The 23,079-nt window shown below is 46.7% G+C and overlaps 1 protein-coding gene across 1 annotated transcript in view; it reads right to left on the reverse strand.

The window, feature by feature from the left end:
• The window catches only part of LOC135513741 (protein unc-13 homolog B-like), a 147,410-nt gene that overhangs the window by 98,952 nt on the left and 25,379 nt on the right, over nucleotides 1–23,079 (reverse strand). Inside the window, exons 2-6 of the mRNA XM_064936633.1 lie at nucleotides 9,823–12,959; nucleotides 6,236–6,255; nucleotides 3,551–3,594; nucleotides 3,295–3,370; nucleotides 2,820–2,825 (exon numbers count right to left, since the gene is read on the reverse strand). Of these exons, the coding sequence (XP_064792705.1) occupies nucleotides 2,820–2,825; nucleotides 3,295–3,370; nucleotides 3,551–3,594; nucleotides 6,236–6,255; nucleotides 9,823–12,832 (3,156 nt within the window). The 5' untranslated portion in view covers nucleotides 12,833–12,959. The remainder of the gene's footprint in view (nucleotides 1–2,819; nucleotides 2,826–3,294; nucleotides 3,371–3,550; nucleotides 3,595–6,235; nucleotides 6,256–9,822; nucleotides 12,960–23,079) is intronic.

Genomic DNA, 23,079 nt, shown 5'->3' on the forward strand with positions numbered 1-23,079 from the left:
CCTACAGTAGTTTAGCCTACATAGCCTACAATAGTTTAGCCTACATAGCCTACAGTAGTTTAGCCTACAGTAGTTTAGCCTACAGTAGTTTAGCCTACAGTAGTTTAGCCTACAGTAGTTTTGCCTACAGTAGTTTAGACTACATAGCCTACAGTAGTTTAGCCTACAGTAGTTTAGCATACGTAGCCTACAGTAGTTTAGCCTAGAGTAGTTTAGCCTACATAGCCTACAGTAGTTGAGCTTACGTAGCCTACAGTAGTTTAGCCTACATAGCCTACAGTAGTTTAGCCTAGAGTAGTTTAGCCTACATAGCCTACAGTAGTTTAGCCTACGTAGCCTACAATAGTTTAGTCTACATAGCTTACAGTAGTTTAGCCTACATAGCCTACAGTAGTTCAGTCTACGTAGCCTACAGTAGTTTAGCCTACATAGCCTACAGTAGTTTAGCCTACATAGCCTACAGTAGTTTAGCCTACATAGCCTACAGTAGTTTAGCCTACATAGCCTACAGTAGTTTAGCCTACATAGCCTACAGTAGTTTAGCCTACATAGCCTACAGTAGTTTAGTCTACATAGCCTACAGTAGTTTAGCCTACATAGCCTACAGTAGTTTAGCCTACATAGCCTACAGTAGTTTAGCCTACATAGCCTACAGTAGTTTAGTCTACATAGACTACAGTAGTTTAGTCTACATAGCCTACAGTAGTTTAGCCTACATAGCCTACAGTAGTTTAGCCTACATAGCCTACAGTAGTTTAGCCTACATAGCCTACAGTAGTTTAGTCTACATAGCCTACAGTAGTTTAGCCTACATAGCCTACAGTAGTTTAGCCTACGTAGCCTACAGTAGTTTAGTCTACATAGCTTACAGTAGTTTAGCCTACGTAGCCTACAGTAGTTCAGTCTACATAGACTACAGTAGTTTAGTCTACATAGCCTACAGTAGTTTAGCCTACATAGCCTACAGTAGTTTAGCATACATAGCCTACAGTAGTTTAACCTACATAGCCTACAGTAGTTTAGCCTACATAGCCTACAGTAGTTTAGCCTACATAGCCTACAGTAGTTTAGCCTACATAGCCTACAGTAGTTTAGCCTACATAGCCTACAGTAGTTTAGCCTACATAGCCTACAGTAGTTTAGCCTACGTAGCCTACAGTAGTTTAGTCTACATAGCTTACAGTAGTTTAGCCTACGTAGCCTACAGTAGTTCAGTCTACATAGACTACAGTAGTTTAGTCTACATAGCCTACAGTAGTTTAGCCTACATAGCCTACAGTAGTTTAGCATACATAGCCTACAGTAGTTTAACCTACATAGCCTACAGTAGTTTAGCCTACATAGCCTACAGTAGTTTAGCCTACATAGCCTACAGTAGTTTAGCCTACATAGCCTACAGTAGTTTAGCCTACATAGCCTACAGTAGTTTAGCCTACATAGCTTACAGTAGTTTAGCCTATGTAGCCTACAGTAGTTTAGCCTACGTAGCCTACAGTAGTTTAGCCTACGTAGCCTACAGTAGTTTAGTCTACATAGCTTACAGTAGTTTAGCCTACGTAGCCTACAGTAGTTCAGTCTACGTAGCCTACAGTAGTTTAGCCTACATAGCCTACAGTAGTTTAGCCTACATAGCCTACAGTAGTTTAGCCTACATAGCCTACAGTAGTTTAGTCTACATAGCCTACAGTAGTTTAGCCTACATAGCCTACAGTAGTTTAGCCTACATAGCCTACAGTAGTTTAGCCTACATAGCCTACAGTAGTTTAGCCTACATAGCCTACAATAGTTTAGTCTACATAGCCTACAGTAGTTTAGCCTACATAGCCTACAGTAGTTTAGCCTACATAGCCTACAGTAGTTTAGTTTACATAGCTTACAGTAGTTTAGCCTACATAGCCTACAGTAGTTCAGTCTACGTAGCCTACAGTAGTTTAGCCTACATAGCCTACAGTAGTTTAGCCTACATAGCCTACAGTAGTTTAGTCTACATAGCCTACAGTAGTTTAGTCTACATAGCCTACAGTAGTTTAGTCTACATAGCCTACAGTAGTTTAGCCTACGTAGCCTACAGTAGTTTAGCCTACAGTAGTTTAGCCTACAGTAGTTTAGCCTACAGTAGTTTAGCCTACATAGCCTACAGTAGTTTAGCCTACGTAGCCTACAGTAGTTTAGCCTACAGTAGTTTAGCCTACATAGCCTACAGTAGTTTAGTCTACATAGCCTACAGTAGTTTAGCCTACATAGCCTACAGTAGTTTAGTCTACATAGCCTACAGTAGTTTAGCCTACGTAGTCTACAGTAGTTTAGCCTACAGTAGTTTAGCCTACATAGCCTACAGAAGTTTAGCCTACATAGCCTACAGTAGTTTAGTCTACATAGCCTACAGTAGTTCAGTCTACGTATCCTACAGTAGTTTAGTCTACATAGCCTACAGTAGTTCAGTCTACGTAGCCTACAGTAGTTTAGCCTACATAGCCTACAGTAGTTTAGTCTACATAGCCTACAGTAGTTTAGCCTACATAACCTACAGTAGTTTAGCCTAAAGTAGTTTAGCCTACATAGCCTACAGTAGTTTCTCTACGGACTTTAGTGTTGACCTCGGGGGGTGAAACTGTTAGTCACAGCGTGGATGCTATCGACTTGCTGTTGTCAGCGTGTGTGTGTGTGTGTGTGTGTGTGTGTGTGTGTGTGTGTGTGTGTGTGTGTGTGTGTGTGTGTGTGTGTGTGTGTGTGTGTGTGTGTGTGTGTGTGTGTGTGTGTGTGTGTGTGTGTGTGTGTGTGTGTGTGAGACTGTGTTGAGCTCACTGTCAGACACTTACCATTGCCTGAATGGAAGACAGTGACAGGGCAGGACGAGAAAGAACAAGAAATAATCCAGGTTAGAGCATCACAAGAAGACTGGTGTTCCTCAGAGAGGAGCTCTCCCACATCAAACACTTCAAACACAGTCAGACGTCGCTCTGCTCTGAGAGACTTGAGGAGGAGAGAAACGTCAATGGATTTTCTTTCGTGACACGTAAATACAACACCATTTGGAAACAGAACGACCTTGAACCAATCTGCAAAGGGCAGGATAATGTGTACAAATACAGTACCCTGCCGTATCCAGCACCTTGAACAGGCTGCACTACTGTACACAGACCTTGTAGTTTTTTAGGTTTCTGCAATAGTATTTTCATTTGACTTTACAGAGGTCCGATTCATTTATGTAACCAAAGGTAAAACTTTATCTTGTCGTCTGCCTGAGGTACTGTGAGTTCAGGAGTCAAAGGTCAAGAGGTCAGAGAAACTCACCAGCTCGCTGACCAGGGGGATAGGCCGTCTCTTGCGGAGGTCAGGCATGCTGTCGATCCCAAAGGGCGTGGCGCCACTAAACACACACACAGTTCAAAACAAGATACAACAACGTAACAAGTCTATTAGAGGTCATCATTGCTGCTGGTTGGACTCCAGTCCACTTGAATATGTACAGATCCACACACAAGAGAAAGACACACACAAAGACAGGACAGACGCACACACACACACAGACAGAGGCATTGTCACTGACCCAGGCTTGGCCCACGGATGCAGGCTGGGGTCTCCATCTCGGCCCTGTAATAGAGGTCAAAGGTCAGGCGTTTAGCCACTGAGACTGACAGTTCTCATAGAAGTTAAGATAATAGAACATGAACACATAATATGACATAAAATCAAAGCAGAATCAGAGACAGAGAAAGAGGGGTTGGACGGGGTTGGTTGAGTTTCACTGAAGCATGCCAGAGAGGATTTCCATCGGCTAAAACACACTGAAGGTTGGATGAGGGAGCATCATAAACTGCACATGAAGAGGCATAGAACAGGGTACTGCTACCCACCCAACCACCCACACATGCACTCACCCACCCACACATGCACTCACCCACCCACCCACACATGCACACACCCACCCACCCACACATGCACACACCCACCCACCCACACATGCACTCACCCACCCACACATGCACACACCCACCCACACATGCACACATCCACCCACACATGCACTCACCCACCCACCCACACATGCACACACCCACCCACACATGCACACACCCACCCACACATGCACTCACCCACCCACACACCCACCCACACATGCACTCACTCACCCACGCACCCACACATGCACACACCCACCCACACATGCACTCACTCACACACGCACCCACACATGCACACACCCACCCACACATGCACTCACCCACCCACACACCCACCCACACATGCACTCACTCACACATGCACCCACACATGCACACACCCACCCACACATGCACTCACTCACACACGCACCCACACATGCACTCACCCACCCATGCACCCATGCAGTCACAAACACACAACACACAAACACCCACAAATGTAACCCATAAATCTTTCCTTCTCAAATACACTTTTTTGCTGTCAACAAACAATCTTTCATCATCAATACTGTCCATCTCCCTCCACTTTCATCATCAATACTGTCCATGTCCCTCCACTTTCATCATCAATACTGTCCATGTCCCTCCACTTTCTCCTGAAGGGTGTTTGTTCTGTATGATCAACATGCGGTCAATAATGACCTATTCAGCTATGACCCACTGTGATTAATCAAATCAAATGTTTTTATATAGCCCTCAGCTGATATCTCAAAGTGCTGTACAGAAACCCAGCCTAAAACCCCAAACAGCAAGCAATGCAGGTGTAGAAGCACGGTGGCTAGGGAAAAACTCCCTAGAAAGGCCAAAACCGAGGAAGAAACCTAGAGAGGAACCAGGCTATGAGGGGTGGCCAGTCCTCTTCTGGCTGTGCCGGGTGGAGATTATAAACCTAGAGAGGAACCAGGCTATGAGGGATGGCCAGTCCTCTTCTGGCTGTGCCGGGTGGAGATTATAAACCTAGAGAGGAACCAGGCTATGAGGGGTGGCCAGTCCTCTTCCGGCTGAATTTCCTACATGGCTCTGACACCGCATAACTATACAAACTACCAGCAAAGCTTTGAAATGCACTACGGTTACAGTGAAATCCCTGAGATAATACCTATGTACTGAGATAATACCTATGTACTGAGATAATACCTATGTACTGAGATAATACCTATGTACTGAGATAATACCTATATACTGAGATAATACCTATATACTGAGATAATACCTATATACTGAGATAATACCTATGTACTGAGATAATACCTATGTACTGAGATAATACCTATGTGCTGAGATAATACCTATGTGCTGAGATAATACCTATGTACAGAGATAATACCTATGTGCTGAGATAATACCTATGTGCTGAGATAATACCTATGTACTGAGATAATACCTATGTACTGAGATAATACCTATGTACTGAGATAATATCTATATACTGAGATAATACCTATGTACTGAGATAATACCTATGTACTGAGATAATACCTATGTACTGAGATAATACCTATGTACTGAGATAATACCTATGTACTGAGATAATACCTATGTACTGAGATAATACCTATGTACTGAGATAATACCTATGTACTGAGATAATACCTACCTCACAGTGTCTATAATACTGTAAGGGGTTCTTCTATAGAGATCATAGGGAATCCCAGGTCATAGTGTCTATAATACTGTAAGGGGTTCTTCTATAGAGATCATAGGGAATCCCAGGTCATAGTGTCTATAATACTGTAATAAGCTCACATATAGTTGCTGTCACAAACTACATACTCCACACAGTTGTCACTGACTTGTTGGATATTCATTTCCCAGTGAGCAAACCATTTCTGTACTTACAGCATTCATATAAATGCATTTTTATTTATATATTTTGGTCAATAAAACTCATGAATGCAACTGTTTATATCAAATAGTTTTGTGTTTTACTTGTAGCCCTGGATAGTCCTGGAAATAAAATGGTCAAACACTTAATTGTGAGGCTAAATAAAGTGGTTGGACTGGCAGATAAATGAAAGTCAGACAAATGAAAAGTAGATTTTTGCTGGGGTCTCGGGACTGATAGGGTTGACAAGGAAAACAAGCCTGCATCGGCAAGATCATCATCACCACCAAGAGACAAACCAAATGAAGGAAGCAATTGAAGTAATACTACTTGATGTTGCCATGTAACATAGTAGCATAAAAAGGAAAGATTAGTCAACTTCACAACAAACACCAGTTATGAGGGCATGCATATAAAGACATTCACATGAGAAAAAAGACACTATAAAATGGAAAAAAGTGACCTGATCATCTTGACTTCCATCTGAAAGAGAGGAGAGAGAGAGACAAAGAGAGAGATAGGGACAGAGAGAAACAGAGAGAGAGAGACAGAGAGAGACAGAGACAGAGACAATGAGAGAGGAGAGAGAGAGAGACAAAGACAGAGACAGAGACAATGAGAGATGAGAGAGAGAGAGAGAGAGAGAGACAAAGAGGAGAGAGAGAGACAAAGAGAGAGATAGAGAGATAGAGAGAGAGAGACAGAGGGAGAGAGAGACAGAGAGAGACAGAGACAATGAGAGAGGAGATAGGAGAGAGAGACAAAGAGAGAGAGAGACAAAGAGAGGAGAGAGAGATAAAGTGAGAGAGATAGAGACAAAGAGAGAGAGAGAGACAAAGAGAGGAGAGAGAGAGAGAGAGAGAGAGAGGGAGAGAGAGACAGAGAGAGACAGAGACAATGAGAGAGGAGAGAGAGAGACAGGGAGACAAAGAGAGAGAGAGAGACAGAGATACAAAGAGAAATGAGAGAGAGAGACAAAGAGAGACAAAGAGAGACAAAGAGAGAGGTGGAGAGACAGAGAGAGAGAAGGAGAGAGAGAGAGAAAGAAAGAGAGAGAGAGGAGAAAGAAAGAGAGAGGAGAGAGAAAGAGAGAGGAGAGAGAGAAAGAGAGGAGAGAGAAATAGAGAGAAGAGAGAAAGAGAGAGGAGAGAGAGAAAGAGAGAGGAGAGAGAAAGAGAGAGGAGAGAGAAAGAGGTAGGCAGAGAGAGGAGAGAGCCAGAGAGACAGAGGGAGAGGCAGAGAGACAAAGAGAGGCAGAGAGACAGAGAGGCAGAGAGAGGAGAGAGAGAGAGAGAGAGAGGGGAGAAAGAGAGAGGAGAGAGACAGAGAGAGAGAAAGAGAGGAGAGAGAGACAGAGAGACAAAGAGAGGCAGAGAGACAGAGAGAGAGAGAGAGAGAGAGGAGAAAGAGAGAGGAGAGAGACAGAGAGAGAAAGAGAGGAGAGAGAGACAGAGAGAGAGACAAAGAGAGGCAGAGAGAGAGAGAGAGAAAGAGAGAGGAGAAAGAAAGAGAGAGGAGAAAGAAAGAGATAGGCAGAGTCATCAACTAAGCAGTTCAAGTAAACAGAACAACTCCTTCCAGCTGATCAATTTGCAGTAAATGCTACAGTAGTGATGCTGGGTGGGTGATGGTAGAGTAGTGATGCTGGGTGGGTGATGCTACAGTAGTGATGCTGGGAGGGTGATGGTAGAGTAGTGATGCTGGGAGGGTGATGGTAGAGTAGTGATGCTGGGTGAGTGATGGTAGAGTAGTGATGCTGGGAGGGTGATGGTAGAGTAGTGATGCTGGGAGGGTGATGGTAGAGTAGTGATGCTGGGAGGGTGATGGTAGAGTAGTGATGCAGTGATGCTGGGAGGGTGATGGTAGAGTAGTGATGCTGGGAGGGTGACAGTAGAGTAGTGATGCTGGGAGGGTGATGGTAGAGTAGTGATGCTGGGATGGTGATGGTACAGTAGTGATGCTGGGAGGGTGATGGTAGAGTAGTGATGCTGGGAGGGTGATGGTAGAGTAGTGATGCTGGGAGGGTGATGGTAGAGTAGTGATGCAGTGATGCTGGGATGGTGATGGTAGAGTAGTGATGCTGGGGGGGTGACAGTAGAGTAGTGATGCTGGGAGGGTGATGGTAGAGTAGTGATGCTGGGATGGTGATGGTACAGTAGTGATGCTGGGAGGGTGATGGTACAGTAGTGATACTGGAATGGTGATGGTAGAGTAGTGATGCTGGGAGGGTGATGGTAGAGTAGTGATGCTGGGAGGGTGATGGTAGACTAGGGATGCTGGGATGGTGATGGTAGAGTAGTGATGCTGGGAGGGTGACGGTAGAGTAGTGATGCTGGGAGTGTGATGGTAGAGTAGCGATGCTGGGTGGGTGATGGTAGAGTAGTGATGCTGGGAGTGTGATGGTAGAGTAGTGATGCTGGGAGGGTGATGGTAGAGTAGTGATGCTGGGAGGGTGATGGTAGACTAGTGATGCTGGGAGGGTGATGGTAGAGTAGTGATGCTGGGAGGGTGATGATAGAGTAGTGTTGCTGGGGGGTGATGGTAGAGTAGTGATGCTGGGAGGGTGATGGTAGAGTAGTGATGCTGGGAGGGTGATGGTAGAGTAGTGATGCTGGGAGGGTGATGATAGAGTAGTGTTGCTGGGGGGTGATGGTAGAGTAGTGATGCTGTGGGTGATGGTAAAAGAGGCCCACAGTGAGCCAGACTCACAGGGACAGACAGGGATTGAGGTCATGAATGTTTCATCAACATGTATAATTCATTATGAAAATGACTCCTAATCTTCCCTCGTCTTCTTTAATATCAGCCCTTCTCTCAGAGGAGATAATTCATGTTTTTAATGCAGTAAATGGCCATACTGCTCCTAGAATGGCTGGTGATGATGCATTGCTACAAATGGCGAGTATAACTACAGGATCAGCAAAGAGTCAATTCTATATCATATACCATTCATCGGCCATTCTATGTGATTTCACTCCATATAAGTAACGAAAAGCCAATTTTATACTCCCCCAATCAAATATAATACAGTCTCTATGTGGAATAGTTGACATGGAAGTCAATGGAACGGGCAATCAGCAGTTGCCTCATGATTTTTTGGGAATTAAAATAAATCCATGATATGTACCCATATATTCTAACGTATAATGCTTCATGAGCTTATTAGTTCAACCGTTGTACCCCATCAAAACCCAAAATATAAGCTTGTATTCAGTTGAAGTTTGTAAACAAAGTAAACGTAGACAAAAAAACTATATAACCACAAAACATTATTAAAACTATAACTGTGATATCATACATCCATAGCTCTGTCTATGAATTTGAGAGAGTGGTCACATTTATCCAGCCCCATTTCTCAGCTTTTTACAGAAACAAGGGGCGGGGAGTAACTTTGTCAATGTTTTCACTGCTGATTGCCGCTTTAATTATGAGACAAAATAATACTGTAGAAGATTAGTTCTGGTGAAGAGCTAAGTAAAAGACTTCATAAAACCTACTCCACCGATGAAGAAGTCTACAGAGGAGATATGGTATATAAGGGATTGTTATTGTACCCCTGAGATGAAACAGAATAAGGGCTTTGATCATTAAAGGGAGTCCGAAAAAAGCTCTGAGGTTTCTTTGGAAGTGTCGATTTCTCAGAAAACAATATAACAATGGAATGGCCCAGAAAGACAATCCGGAAACAGCTCTAGATTCTTCAACGAGATGAGAAACAAACAAAATGACAGAGGTTTTTTTAATACAAGAAGAAAAAATGAACTAAAGTCAAACAGAAAACATACAGACTCTGTAACTCATGTTGAGGCCTGAGGAGACAAAAAAAAAGATAAGCGAAGGAAGATGAGGAATCAGAAGAAAACAAAAGAAAAAAGATGGTAGAAGTTTGTGCTCATGAAAAAACTTGACATAGAACAAAATTAGTATTGTAGACGTATGACAGAGAAAAACAAATAAATAAATAACCAGATGATGAACATGAGCTCTTGTTCAAGATAGTGCTGGATGAGTAAGAGTACGATGGACGGACGTCTGGTAAGTGATAGCTACCTGGGATGAGGTCACCCTCCTCGAACGTGGACATGGTCATGCTGGTGACCTGATGCTGCGTCTCCCTCTTCTCCTGCAGGATCTGCTGGAAGGTCCTCAGGCACTTCAGCCTCCGCACCTCCCTCTGGCTTATCTCCGGGGGGTGCTCCTTTGGTTCTGCCTCTCCCGCTGCCTCACCCTCAGGGGCTGCAGGGGTATCTGGGACATCTGCTTCTGTGTTGGGCTGCGGAGGCGACAGCGGTGGGGGTTCGTCTCCCTGCTTCTCCTGCGGTGCCAGCTCCTCAGCCGAGGAGGAAAGCGAAAGGGACTCTGCAGTGGTGCATTGCGATAGCGAGGTGTTGAGAGTGGGGGCGTCTGTTGGGCCCTGGGGCAAAGGAGACGCTCCCTTTTCCTCTGATTCTATATGGGGTGGGGAGAAGGTAGGCTCTGGACCAGCTGAGGAAAAGTCTAGGCCTGGGTGGTAAACATCTTGTCCAGGGTAGGGAAGGGGAAAAGTTTTGCAAGGGTCATCATGGTCCTGTGGGAGGACATCACTGATCTCTTCTGGCAGGGGTTCACTGGGGGAGGGCTCTGAGGGAGCAGAAGAGAGAACACTGGTCTGGATCTGTCCCTCTGTGTCGTCCATGGCCCCTGGGTTCACCCCATCCTCTTGGGACGTTTGAGACATATCTGCATGGGGTAAGTCCATTTGAGGCTCATCAAAGAGGCTTGTGGGTAGCTCCACCTCGCTCTCGACTCCAGGACTCTGGGCAGTTCCGGGTTCTTCCAGCTTGCGTAGCGCATCCCGCAGGGCAGAACTGAAGTCCAGCACAGCTTGGCCAATCCGCTTCACATTAAAACCCATGTTTTGGATCTCTGTGCTGTTAGGGCGAGGGAGGCGGCCATCCAGGTCTGGAATAACTGTATCCTCTTTCCCTCTGACCAATGAAATGCCTGTTTTATCTCCCCTGACCGATGGAATGTCTGTTTCAGCCGCAATGCTGTGGCTCAGTAAGGAGTTCTCAGTCCAGGTATAAGTTCCATCTGTAGACTCTTCAGTAATGCCACACTCATAGCCAGAATAAGTCTCCTGCAAACTATCAACTTTGGAGTCAGTTGTGTAGCTGAGATCTGTGGGGGTATCTGCGTGGCTGTACCCTTCCACCTCATCAGTATGTCCTTCCACTGAGTGGTAACCAGAGCTCTGGTGATATGAGTAATCAGCAGCACACTCGTACCCCAGGCGGTGGCTCTCTGTGTGGGCATCGGTCGGAAATTGAGTACCAGGCTGTGGTTTTGGCCTCCGTCTATGGGCGCGCCACTCTTCATGGCTGGAGGTGCTGGGGGGGTTGTAGAGTAGTCCAGACTGAAGGGAGAGGCGGTCCGAGCTTCCTGTGGAGGACAGGCCCAGAGTACCGGTACTGTACCCCCCTGAGCCCCTGTACCGGCTCCCTGTCCCCTCCAAGCAGGCAGGCCCCTCTCCCTCTTGCACTTCCAGACTCACCTGTCTGGAGTAAGAGCTTTCTTCATGCCACCTAGTCTCCCCAGACCCACCATGCTGTGGGCCAGCAGCGCCTAAGCCCTCTACCCCAGCACCCCTACTACTACCACTAGCCCCACCATGCCCTGCACCATGTCTGGACAAGGGCCTCTCGAGGTCAGACTCTGAATTGGGGCTGTGTCCTGAGGACAGGGAGCTGATGCTGGGGAAGTCCTGGCCGTCCTGCTGCTCCAGGTAGCCAAAGCTCAGCTTCCTGATGATGGTGGGTTCTGGGATGTCTGAGCTGTGTTCCGATGTGTCCTCCGTCTCAACCTCCTCCTCCTCCTGTTCCTGGCCCTCAAGCTCAACTGACTCTGTGCCTGGCGAGACTGTGGTAGACGTTTCTTCTAACGTTGGCAAGTGGAACTCAACTGGCATTCCGTGTATGCTGTGGCGTTCACTGAAGACGGACGGCCGGCAGACATTGGAAATTGAATGCTCCATCTGCCTGTCCAAACTGCCATAAGCACTGACAGGCCTCTGGCGAGGGGTTAAGAGTGACCCATCACTGCCCAGTGCTGCCCCAGACCAAGCCGCACCCCCTGGACTGACACTGGCCTTGTTTCCCGAGCGAATGCCCTCTATCTCCAGGAGCACAGCATCCACACAGGAAGATACCTCCTCTACAGAGCCACGGACAGACGTAAGGTAGTTCCGCAGGTCTGAGATCTCCTCCTGGATCTTGTTGATCCCTCTTAGCTCCTTTAGGATGTGATCGATGATGGCGCTAGACTCTTCTTCCTCATATTCCTCCTCCTCCTGGTCTTCTTCCTCGTCCTCCTCCAGCAGAGTGTCGTGCCGAGTTCTGTAATCCACATAGTCACCCAAAGAAACAGGCCTTTTTGGTTCTGCACGTGTCCTAGTGAATTCAGCCTTACCCCCTTCTGCTCCTGCCACTGCGCCAAACCCAGAACCGTTCCTGTTTGGACCAATCCGGTTATGGTGTTGAGCTTCTCTTCTGCATTCTGGAATTGTTCGAATCCCTGCCGGGATGATCCATTTCTGGTGTTTGGGTGTTCGTCGCTGTTCTGGGACAGTCCTGATCCCATCTGGGATGATCCATTTCTGCTTCCTTGGAGACTGGCAGCTGCTACTGTTGTGCTGCAGAGTGCAAGGGATCCTGACACAGCCCTCTCTGTTTAGCTCCACCTCTCCAACACAGGATGCCCCTGACACTCCTCGATGTGCCTTACCATTGGGGACCCTCGAGGAGCAAGCTTCCTCTCTGGGCCCACACCTCGCAAAAATATATGTGCCTTCCTTTCTCTTCTCCTGCACCTCAACTACCCCCTCCTCCTCGATCCCAGCATTGTTATGGTCTGGGGCAGGTACTTCCTGTCCTGATCCTTGGAGCAGGCGGTGGATCTTCTCACGGATGACAAGAGCTACCCTGGGGTTGGGGGCCCTCTTTTTGCGAACCTTCTCCTTGGTGTCCACTTTGGGGGCGACACCTGTTCTGTGTTGTCCATTGAAGCGGTTCCTGGAGAACATCTTCTGGGACAAAAGGGGAGGGCTCCTACCCTCAGGTGTCCCCCCACATTGTTGCTGGAGTCACATTACAGGAGTGGGCCAGCATCTAAGTCCGAGACAACAGACTCATGGGTGCACCTATCAGGAACTTTAGTTCATAGATAAAAGACACAAAATCAAGATAAAACACAGCTTTACGGTTAGAACATATTAAGCCTCTGATGAATATCACAGGAAAGCCATGTGACTCCAGTCACCTTTCTGTACACATTTCCTCTCCTTTCCCATCGAAGCACAGTGGAAGAGACATAAAATATGCTCAGAACTGTAAGTACTATGGCTCTTTTAATTCCACAAAGCAGACAAGACAACAAATAGGAGGAATTTGTGATCTATAGCATACTAGATAAATGCTGTATAAATGTTTTCTATACAAATGCTTTCTTTGGCATTGCATTTCCATTTTCCATTAATGGAAATGGTTATTCACAGGAACAATCGGGTTCAAGTACCCAGCTCTTGGGATTCTATAGAGTAAGTAAGCCAGAAACTCTCTAGTTTTAATTCATTTACCTAACCATTAGGCCATATTGCTACTCTGCCATTACCGTCTAAAGGCCCATTCTGAAAGAGGAGCTTCTGTCATAACGAGTAGGGCAGAACAGAATCAATCAGAGTTCATTTAAATCTTATGATGGGACGCCATTGGTTTGGCCATGGACAAGGAATACAATTATCTGAGTAGCTGATTGAATTCCAGAATGTAATTGGAGAAAGTTAGAAGAACATTTAATAATAAAATAGAAAAACACGACATTCTGGCATTATCCTGTTATATAAGGAATGTGACATATATTACCGACATGGAGTCAATGGAATGTGGAATCTGATGAACTGTGTTCTGTGTTCCATGTTCCGTGTTCCTAATCGCTTTCTACTCAAACCGACTCCAGGGTCCCTCTCACTAATATGAGAGGAGAAGTTATGAAATATCTTCCCTCTGTTCAACTGAAGCCCGTCTTCTCCTGGGCCCTGATGACCGTGTAATTGCCTTGACTACAGCAGAAATTGCTCTCATTCCTCCGCCACTCCATCTCAGACCCTTGACAAGACAGAAAGCAAATCCTGTAGCTAAACTGGTCCTTCTTTGGACACTGTGTTAACAACCCTCCAGACGAGTTTCAATGCCATACAACTCTCCTTCCGTGGCCTCCAACTGCTCTTAAATACAAGTAAAACTAAATGCCTGCTCTTCAACCGATCGCTGCCTGCACATCCCCGCCCGTCCAGCATCACTACTCTGGACGGCTCTGACTTAGAATATGTGGACAACTACAAATACCTAGGTGTCTGGTTAGACTGTAAACTCTCCTTCCAGACTCACATAAAGCATCTCCAATCCAAAGTTAAATCTAGAATTGGCTTCCTATTTCGCAACAAAGCATCCTTCACTCATGCTGCCAAACATACCCTCGTAAAACTGACCATCTTCCCGATCCTCGACTTTGGCGATGTCATTTACAAAATAGCCTCCAACAAATTGGATGCAGTCTATCACAGTGCCATCCGTTTTGTCACCAAAGCCCCATATACTACCCACCACTGCAACCTGTACGCTCTCGTTGGCTGGCCCTCGCTTCATACTCGTCACCAAACCCACTGGCTCCAGGTCATCTACAAGACCCTGCTAGGTAAAGTCCCGCCTTATCTCTGCTTGCTGGTCACTATAGCTGCACCCACCCGTAACACGCGTTCCAGCAGGTATATCTCACTTGTCACCTCCAAAGCCAATTCCTACTTTGACCGCCTCTCCTTCTAGTTCTCTGCTGCCAATGACTGGAATGAACTACAAAAAATCTCTGAAACTGGAAACACGTATCTCCCTCACTAGCTTTAAGCACCAGCTGTCAGAGCAGCTCACAGATCACTGCACCTGTACATAGCCCATCTGTAAACAGCCCAAACAACTACCTCTTCCCCTACCATATTTATTTATTTATTTATTTTGCTCCTTTGCACCCCAGTATTTCTACTTTGCACACTGATCTACTGTCAAATCTACCATTCCAGTGTTTTACTTGCTATATTGTATTTACTTCGCCACCATGGCCTATTTATTGCCTTTACCTCCCTTATCTCACCTTATTTGCTCACATTATACATAGACATATTTTTCTACTGTATTATTGACTGTATGTTTGTTTTACTCCATGTGTAACTCTGTGTTGTTGTATGTGTCGAACTGCTTTGCTTTATATTGGCCAGGTCGCAATTGTAAATGAGAACTTGTTCTCAACTGGCCTACCTGGATTAATAAAGGTGAAAAAAAAACAAAAAAACAAGGTAGTTAAGCCCCACTGGGGGTAGCCTAGTGGTTAGAGTGTTGGACTAGTAACCGAAAGGTTGAAAGTTCAAATCCCCAAGCTGACAAGGTACAAATCTGTCATTCTGCCCCTGTACAGTCAGTTAACCCACTGTTCCTAGGCTTTCATTGTAAATAAGAATTTGTTCTTAACTGACTTGCCTAGTTAAATAAAGGTAAAATAAAAAATAAAAATAAACTGACAGAAGTACACACACACACCTATACACTCAGAGAAAATGGTTTGGTTAGGGTACAGTATTGTACCCGGGGCTCCAAAATATCTAAATTCACATGATGTACTTTCAGAGGCATACATACCTATAATCTAATACAGTACTTGTCCAGTACTTTCTAAGGTACATGTGTGGATAATCTTGTATAAATGGTACATTTTTGTACCCATTATTTTGAGTGCCAACATACAATCATTGCACACTCTAAAAAAAAAACATCATGAAACATATTTCCCATCATCATCATATTTCCCATCAAAACTAATCCCATTTTTTTTTGTACTTGGAATTACCACATCCAGTACTGAGATGGTCACACCTGTTTAGATGGTTTAGTTAGTCTAAATTATACATTTTCCCTACCTTGGAAGTCATTGTAAATTTAGGTTGCGGGTGATTAAAAGTTCACATTTTTGGATATCCTATCTCTGGTTGGATTCCAATAGGAATTACATATCACTCTGTAAACCAGCATAATATGAGTTGCCTGATGTGGCTCGCAAACGAGGAGTTTCAGACCACTGTGATGGGTAGGGCTGGCACAATTACCGTATAACCGTGTAACCGATGGTCATAATTAAACAGTCAGCCCAGAGGGGATGTGGTATTTGGACAATATATCACAGCTAAGGGCTGTTCTTATGCTCAACGCAACGCGGAGTGCCTGGGTACAGCCCTTAACAGTGGTAGCCTGGAGGGCCTGGAGGGAGAGTTTACAGTCTAGCCAGACACCTAGGTATTTGTTGTTGACCACATACTGTATTCTAAGTCAGAACGTTCCAGAGAAGTGATACTTGAAGAGCATGCATTTCGTTTTACTAGCATTTAAGAGCAGTTGGAGGCCACAGAAGGAATGTTGTATGGCGTTGAAGCTCGTTTGGAGGTTTGTTAACACAGTGTCCAAAGAAGGGCCAGATGTATACAGAAAGGTGTCATAGGGGTAGAGGTGGATCAAAGAATCACCCGCAGCTAGAGCGTCATCATTAATGTATACAGAGAAAATAGTCGGCCCGAGAATTGAACCCTGTGGCACCCCCATAGACTGCCAGAGTTCCGGACAACAGGCCCTCTGATTTGACACACTGAACTCTATCTGAGAAGTAGTTAGTGAAACAGGCGATGAAGTCATTAGAGAAACCAAGGCTGTTGAGTCTGCCAATAAGAATGGGGTGATTGATTGAGTTGAAAGCCTTGGCCAGGACGATGAAGTTGCTGCGGGGGGTGCGGAGCTGTTGGTCGGGGTTGGAGTAGCCAGGAGGAAAGCATAGCCAGCAGTAGAGAAATGCTTATTGAAATTCTTGATTATCATGGATTTAACAGTGGTGACAGTGTTTCCTAGTCTCAGTGCAGTGGGCAGCTGAGAGGAGGTGCTCGTTTTCTCCATGGACTTTACAGTGTCCCAAAACTTTTTGGAATTAGTGCTGCAGGTTGCACATTTCTGTTTGAAGAAGCTAGCCTTTGCTTTCCTAACTGACTGTGTGTATTGGTTCCTGACTTCCCTGAAAAGTTTGATGCTAGTGCAGTACGCCACAGGGTGTTTTTGTGCTGGTCAAGGGCAGTCAAGTCTGGGGTGAACCAAGGGCTATATCTGTTCTTAGTTCTACATTTTTGAAGGGGCATGCTTATTTAAGATGGTGAGGAAAGCACTTTTAAAGAACAACCAGGCATCCTCTACTGACAGGATACCCGGGCCAGGTTGATTAGAAAGGCCTGCTCGCAGAAGTGATCAGTGTTTTAGGGAACGTTTGAGGGGTGGTCGTTTGACCGCGGACCCATAACAGATGCAGGCGATGAGGCAGGGATCGCTGAGATCCTGGTTGAAAACAGCAGAGGTGTATTTAGAGGGCAAGATGGTCAGGATGATATCTATGAGGGTGCCCATGTTTATGGATTTGTGGTTGTGCCTGGTAGGTTCCTTGATAATTTGTGTGAGATTGAGGGCATCTAGCTTAGATTGTAGGACAGCCGGGGTGTTAAGCATATCCCAGTTTAGGTCAGTTAGCAGTACGCACTCTGACTTTTTTTTTTGGGGGGGGGGTGAATAGTTATGCAGGCTCAAGTTAAGTTATTTGGTCTTATTTATTTTTTGCTTCTCCCCCAAAAAGATTTTGCATCTTCAAAGTGGGAGGCATGTTGTGTAAATCAAATGATACAAACCCCTACAAAAATCTATTTTAATTCCAGGTTGTAAGGCAACAAAATAGGAAAATGCCAAGGGGGGTGAATACTTTCACTAGCCACTGTATCTCATTTTTCACAATAAAAAGTTTAATTTCAATGATAAATTATTAATTTACGCACTGCAGGAGTGATAGCTATTGAATGCAACAACCATGTCTCTGTCATTAGCAAACACAGTCATGGATGGTACTGGTAAATCTAAAATTGACTTGAAAGTAGGGCTGGGCGATATATCAAGTTTATGTTTTAGCGCGATATGGAAAATGTCTGTATCGGAAGAATCAAGATTTTGTTACATTTACGTTTAAGTCATTTAGCAGACGCTCTTATCCAGAGCGACTTACAAATTGTTATAATGTTGTAATGTTTTACAAATTGCAGCATCTCACTGTCCCTTCTCTGTCAAGCCCAATGTCCAATCATGTCCCCAATTGCGTGACAACATGTGCACAAATGTTATCCACCAATCACAACCTTAGACAGCCTTGGTAACAGTTCCACCATAATGGAAAGGGAGGAAGCCTCTCCTGAGGACGCCAGCTCAGCCACTCCTGAGGAAGCCAGCTCAGCCTCTCCTGAGGACGCCAGCTCAGCCTCTCCTGAGGAAGCCAGCTCAGCCTCTCCTGAGGAAGCCAGCTCAGCCTCTCCTGAGGAAGCCACTCCTGAGGACGCCAGCTCAGCCTCTCCTGAGGAACCCAGCTCAGCCTCTCCTGAGGAAGCCAGCTCAGCCTCTCCTGAGGAAGCCAGCTCAGCCTCTCCTGAGGAAGCCAGCTCAGCCTCTCCTGAGGACGCCAGCTCAGCCTCTCCTGAGGACGCCAGCTCAGCCTCTCCTGAGGAAGCCAGCTCAGCCTCTCCTGAGGACGCCAGCTCAGCCTCTCCTGAGGAAGCCACTCCTGAGGACGCCAGCTCAGCCACTCCTGAGGAAGCCAGCTCAGCCACTCCTGAGGAAGCCAGCTCAGCCTCTCCTGAGGAAGCCAGCTCAGCCACTCCTGAGGAAGCCAGCTCAGCCTCTCCTGAGGAAGCCAGCTCAGCCTCTCCTGAGGAAGCCAGCTCAGCCTCTCCTGCGGAAGCCAGCTCAGCCTCTCCTGAGGAAGCCAGCTCAGCCACTCCTGAGGAAGCCAGCTCAGCCTCTCCTGAGGAAGCCAGCTCAGCCTCTCCTGAGGAAGCCAGCTCAGCCACTCCTGAGGAAGCCAGCTCAGCCTCTCCTGAGGAAGCCAGCTCAGCCACTCCTGAGGAAGCCAGCTCAGCCTCTCCTGAGGAAGCCAGCTCAGCCACTCCTGAGGAAGCCAGCTCAGCCTCTCCTGAGGACGCCAGCTCAGCCACTCCTGAGGACGCCAGCTCAGCCTCTCCTGAGGAAGCCAGCTCAGCCTCTCCTGAGGAAGCCAGCTCAGCCTCTCCTGAGGACACCAGCTCAGCCTCTCCTGAGGAAGCCAGCTCAGCCTCTCCTGAGGAAGCCAGCTCAGCCTCTCCTGAGGACGCCAGCTCAGCCTCTCCTGAGGACGCCAGCTCAGCCACTCCTGAGGAAGCCAGCTCAGCCTCTCCTGAGGACGCCAGCTCAGCCACTCCTGAGGAAGCCAGCTCAGCCTCTCCTGAGGACGCCAGCTCAGCCTCTCCTGAGGACGCCAGCTCAGCCTCTCCTGAGGACGCCAGCTCAGCCTCTCCTGAGGACGCCAGCTCAGCCTCTCCTGAGGACGCCAGCTCAGCCTCTCCTGAGGATGCCACTCCTGAGGACGCCAGCTCAGCATCTCCTGAGGAAGCCAGCTCAGCCTCTCCTGAGGAAGCCAGCTCAGCCTCTCCTGAGGAAGCCACTCCTGAGGACGCCAGCTCAGCCTCTCCTGAGGAAGCCACTCCTGAGGAAGCCAGCTCAGCCTCTCCTGAGGAAGCCAGCTCAGCCTCTCCTGAGGAAGCCACTCCTGAGGAAGCCAGCTCAGCCTCTCCTGAGGAAGCCAGCTCAGCCTCTCCTGAGGAAGCCAGCTCAGCCTCTCCTGAGGAAGCCACTCCTGAGGACGCCAGCTCAGCCTCTCCTGAGGAAGCCACTCCTGAGGAAGCCAGCTCAGCCTCTCCTGAGGAAGCCAGCTCAGCCTCTCCTGAGGAAGCCACTCCTGAGGAAGCCAGCTCAGCCTCTCCTGAGGAAGCCACTCCTGAGGAAGCCAGCTCAGCCTCTCCTGAGGAAGCCAGCCCAGCCTCTCCTGAGGAAGCCACTCCTGAGGACGCCAGCTCAGCCTCTCCTGAGGACGCCAGCTCAGCCTCTCCTGAGGAAGCCAGCTCAGCCTCTCCTGAGGAAGCCAGCTCAACCTCTCCTGAGGAAGTCAGCTCAGCCTCTCCTGAGGAAGCCAGCTCAGCCTCTCCTGAGGAAGCCAGCTCAGCCTCTCCTGAGGAAGCCAGCTCAGCCTCTCCTGAGGAAGCCAGCTCATCCTCTCCTGAGGAAGCCAGCTCAGCCTCTCCTGAGGAAGCCAGCTCAGCCACTCCTGAGGACGCCAGCTCAGCCTCTCCTGAGGACGCCAGCTCAGCCTCTCCTGAGGACGCCAGTTCAGCCTCTCCTGAGGACGCCAGCTCAGCCTCTCCTGAGGAAGCCAGCTCAGCCTCTCCTGAGGAAGCCAGCTCAGCCTCTCCTGAGGAAGCCAGCTCAGCCTCTCCTGAGGAAGCCAGCTCAGCCTCTCCTGAGGAAGCCAGCTCAGCCTCTCCTGAGTACGCCAGCTCAGCCTCTCCTGAGGAAGCCAGCTCAGCCTCTCCTGAGGAAGCCAGCTCAGCCTCTCCTGAGGAAGCCAGCTCAGCCTCTCCTGAGGAAGCCAGCTCAGCCTCTCCTGAGGACGCCAGCTCAGCATCTCCTGAGGACGCCAGCTCAGCCTCTCCTGAGGACGCCAGCTCAGCCTCTCCTGAGGACGCCAGCTCAGCCTCTCCTGAGGACGCCAGCTCAGCCTCTCCTGAGGAAGCCAGCTCAGCCTCTCCTGAGGACGCCAGCTCAGCCTCTCCTGAGGACGCCAGCTCAGCCTCTCCTGAGGACGCCAGCTCAGCCTCTCCTGAGGACGCCAGCTCATCCTCTCCTGAGGACGCCAGCTCATCCTCTCCTGAGCAAGCCAGCTCAGCCTCTCATGAGGATGAAATCATCCCCAAAAAGGGCAGCAATATTTTTTCAGTAATATGGAAGTGTTCAGGTTTAAGAGGCCTGATGTTCAGCAAACAAATGTTCTGTGCAAAATGTGTCAGAAAGACAATTGCTATGAAAAGCAGCAGTACAAGCAACACCTTCCATCACCTGCAACATGAGGTGGAATGGGAGGAAGGAGTCCGACGACGCAATGCCGATTCCAGTCGCCCGATTCCCAAAACATCTGCTAAAAGACAAACTACCAGAGCCGCAACCTTTTCAAACGTAATCCCTTATGACAAGAACAGTTTGAGGTGGAAGGAGATAACAGATGCAGTGACCTATTACATAGCGAAAGATATGGTTCCAATCATTACAGTAGAAAATACAAGCTGTTACAAGCTGCGAGGTACAGCTGACCACAAATATCAGCTGCCAAACCGCAAGTGTTTCACGGAAGAAGCCCTGCCGCGATTATCAAATCAAATCAAATTTTATTTGTCACATACACATGGTTAGCAGATGTTAATGCGAGTGTAGCGAAATGCTTGTGCTTCCAGTTCCGACAATGCAGTAATAACCAACAAGTAATCTAACTAACAACTAACAATTCCAAAACTCGATTATACACTGCTACCCGTAAAATAGTCGCAGAGAAGCTGGCTGGTGTTTGTTAGTTTTCCACCACAGCCGATCTATGGTCGAGCAGAACGTCAGAGTTTGACAGTCCACTACGTAAATGAAGACTGGAAATGGCAAAACGTTTGCCTCCAGACATCTTACTTCCCAGATGATCATACGGGTGAAGTAATAGCCCAGAGACTCAAAGACTCTCTGGCATCGAGGAAGAGGAGCCGACAGGTGTGCCTGACAACTGACAGCAGGAGCAACATGATAAAAGCATTGCGCTTGAACATCCGGACCCGCCTGCAGGTCTCACCTCGCCATCGGTAAGTGTGACGTTGGATAATTCAAGTGCATTCAAAACAGTGATGTTCAGACCAGCTGTAGGCTAATGTGTCAGTAGTTGTGTCATTCTGCCAATCCAATAGCAAATAACCACATGCTGTTTTAATTATAACAACAAATGAACTAAATTAATACATTTTTAATCAAAATGATTATGCTGTATATAAATTACATATTCAAACAGCTAGTGCTCAAACATTCCTAAACAATAGAATAGACGTGTAGGTGTGTGTTGTTCATTTGTGTTGTTCATTTGCTTTGCACAAATAGGCCTTGAGGCTTTGTATATTTTTGTATTTTAATAAAGAAAATCCAGTTAAGAATTATGTCTTGTCCTTTTTTAATTTGTTTAGAGAAAAACAAGAAATCGAGATATATATCGTGAATCGTCCAAACCTCAGAATTGTTTTTAGGTATTACTTTTAGGCCATATCGACCAGCCCTACTTGAAAGGCACCCTGGGAAATATGCAAAAAAGGCTTTACACCCTACAGTGTTAAAGCAACACCCAAAATCTGTTTTAGAGATACATTTTCACCACTTAAAAGTAACAAGCGACTGTGCTGCTACCCTGAACAGGCAAATGTGTATCTTTTCTAAAGGAAAGGTTATGTACCAGCGCCACCTTGTCCTCTAAGGTACACTATTGGCTCTTTAAGGTACACTATTGGCTCTTTAAGGTACACTATTGGCTCTTTAAGGTACACTATTGGCTCTTTAAGGTACACTATTGGCTCTTTAAGGTACACTATTGGCTCTTTAAGGTACACTATTGGCTCTTTAAGGTACACTATTGGCTCTTTCAGGTACACTATTGGCTCTTTAAGGTACACTATTGGCTCTTTAAGGTACACTATTGGCTCTTTAAGGTACACTATTGGCTCTTTAAGGTACACTATTGGCTCTTTAAGGTACACTATTGGCTCTTTAAGGTACACTATTGGCTCTTTAAGGTACTCTATTGGCTCTTTAAGGTACACTATTGGCTCTTTAAGGTACACTATTGGCTCTTTAAGGTACACTATTGGCTCTTTAAGGTACACTATTGGCTCTTTAAGGTACACTATTGGCTCTTTAAGGTACACTATTAGCTCTTTAAGGTACACTATTGGCTCTTTAAGGTACACTATTGGCTCTTTAAGGTACACTATTGGCTCTTTAAGGTACACTATTGGCTCTTTAAGGTACACTATTGGCTCTTTAAGGTACACTATTGGCTCTTTAAGGTACACTATTGGCTCTTTAAGGTACACTATTGGCTCTTTAAGGTACACTATTGGCTCTTTAAGGTACACTATTGGCTCTTTAAGGTACACTATTGGCTCTTTTAAGGTACACTATTGGCTCTTTAAGGTACACTATTGGCTCTTTAAGGTACACTATTGGCTCTTTAAGGTACACTATTGGCTCTTTAAGGTACTCTATTGGCTCT

This window comes from Oncorhynchus masou, chromosome 25 (genome assembly GCF_036934945.1).
Source record: "Oncorhynchus masou masou isolate Uvic2021 chromosome 25, UVic_Omas_1.1, whole genome shotgun sequence".
Taxonomy (NCBI): Eukaryota; Metazoa; Chordata; class Actinopteri; order Salmoniformes; family Salmonidae; genus Oncorhynchus; species Oncorhynchus masou.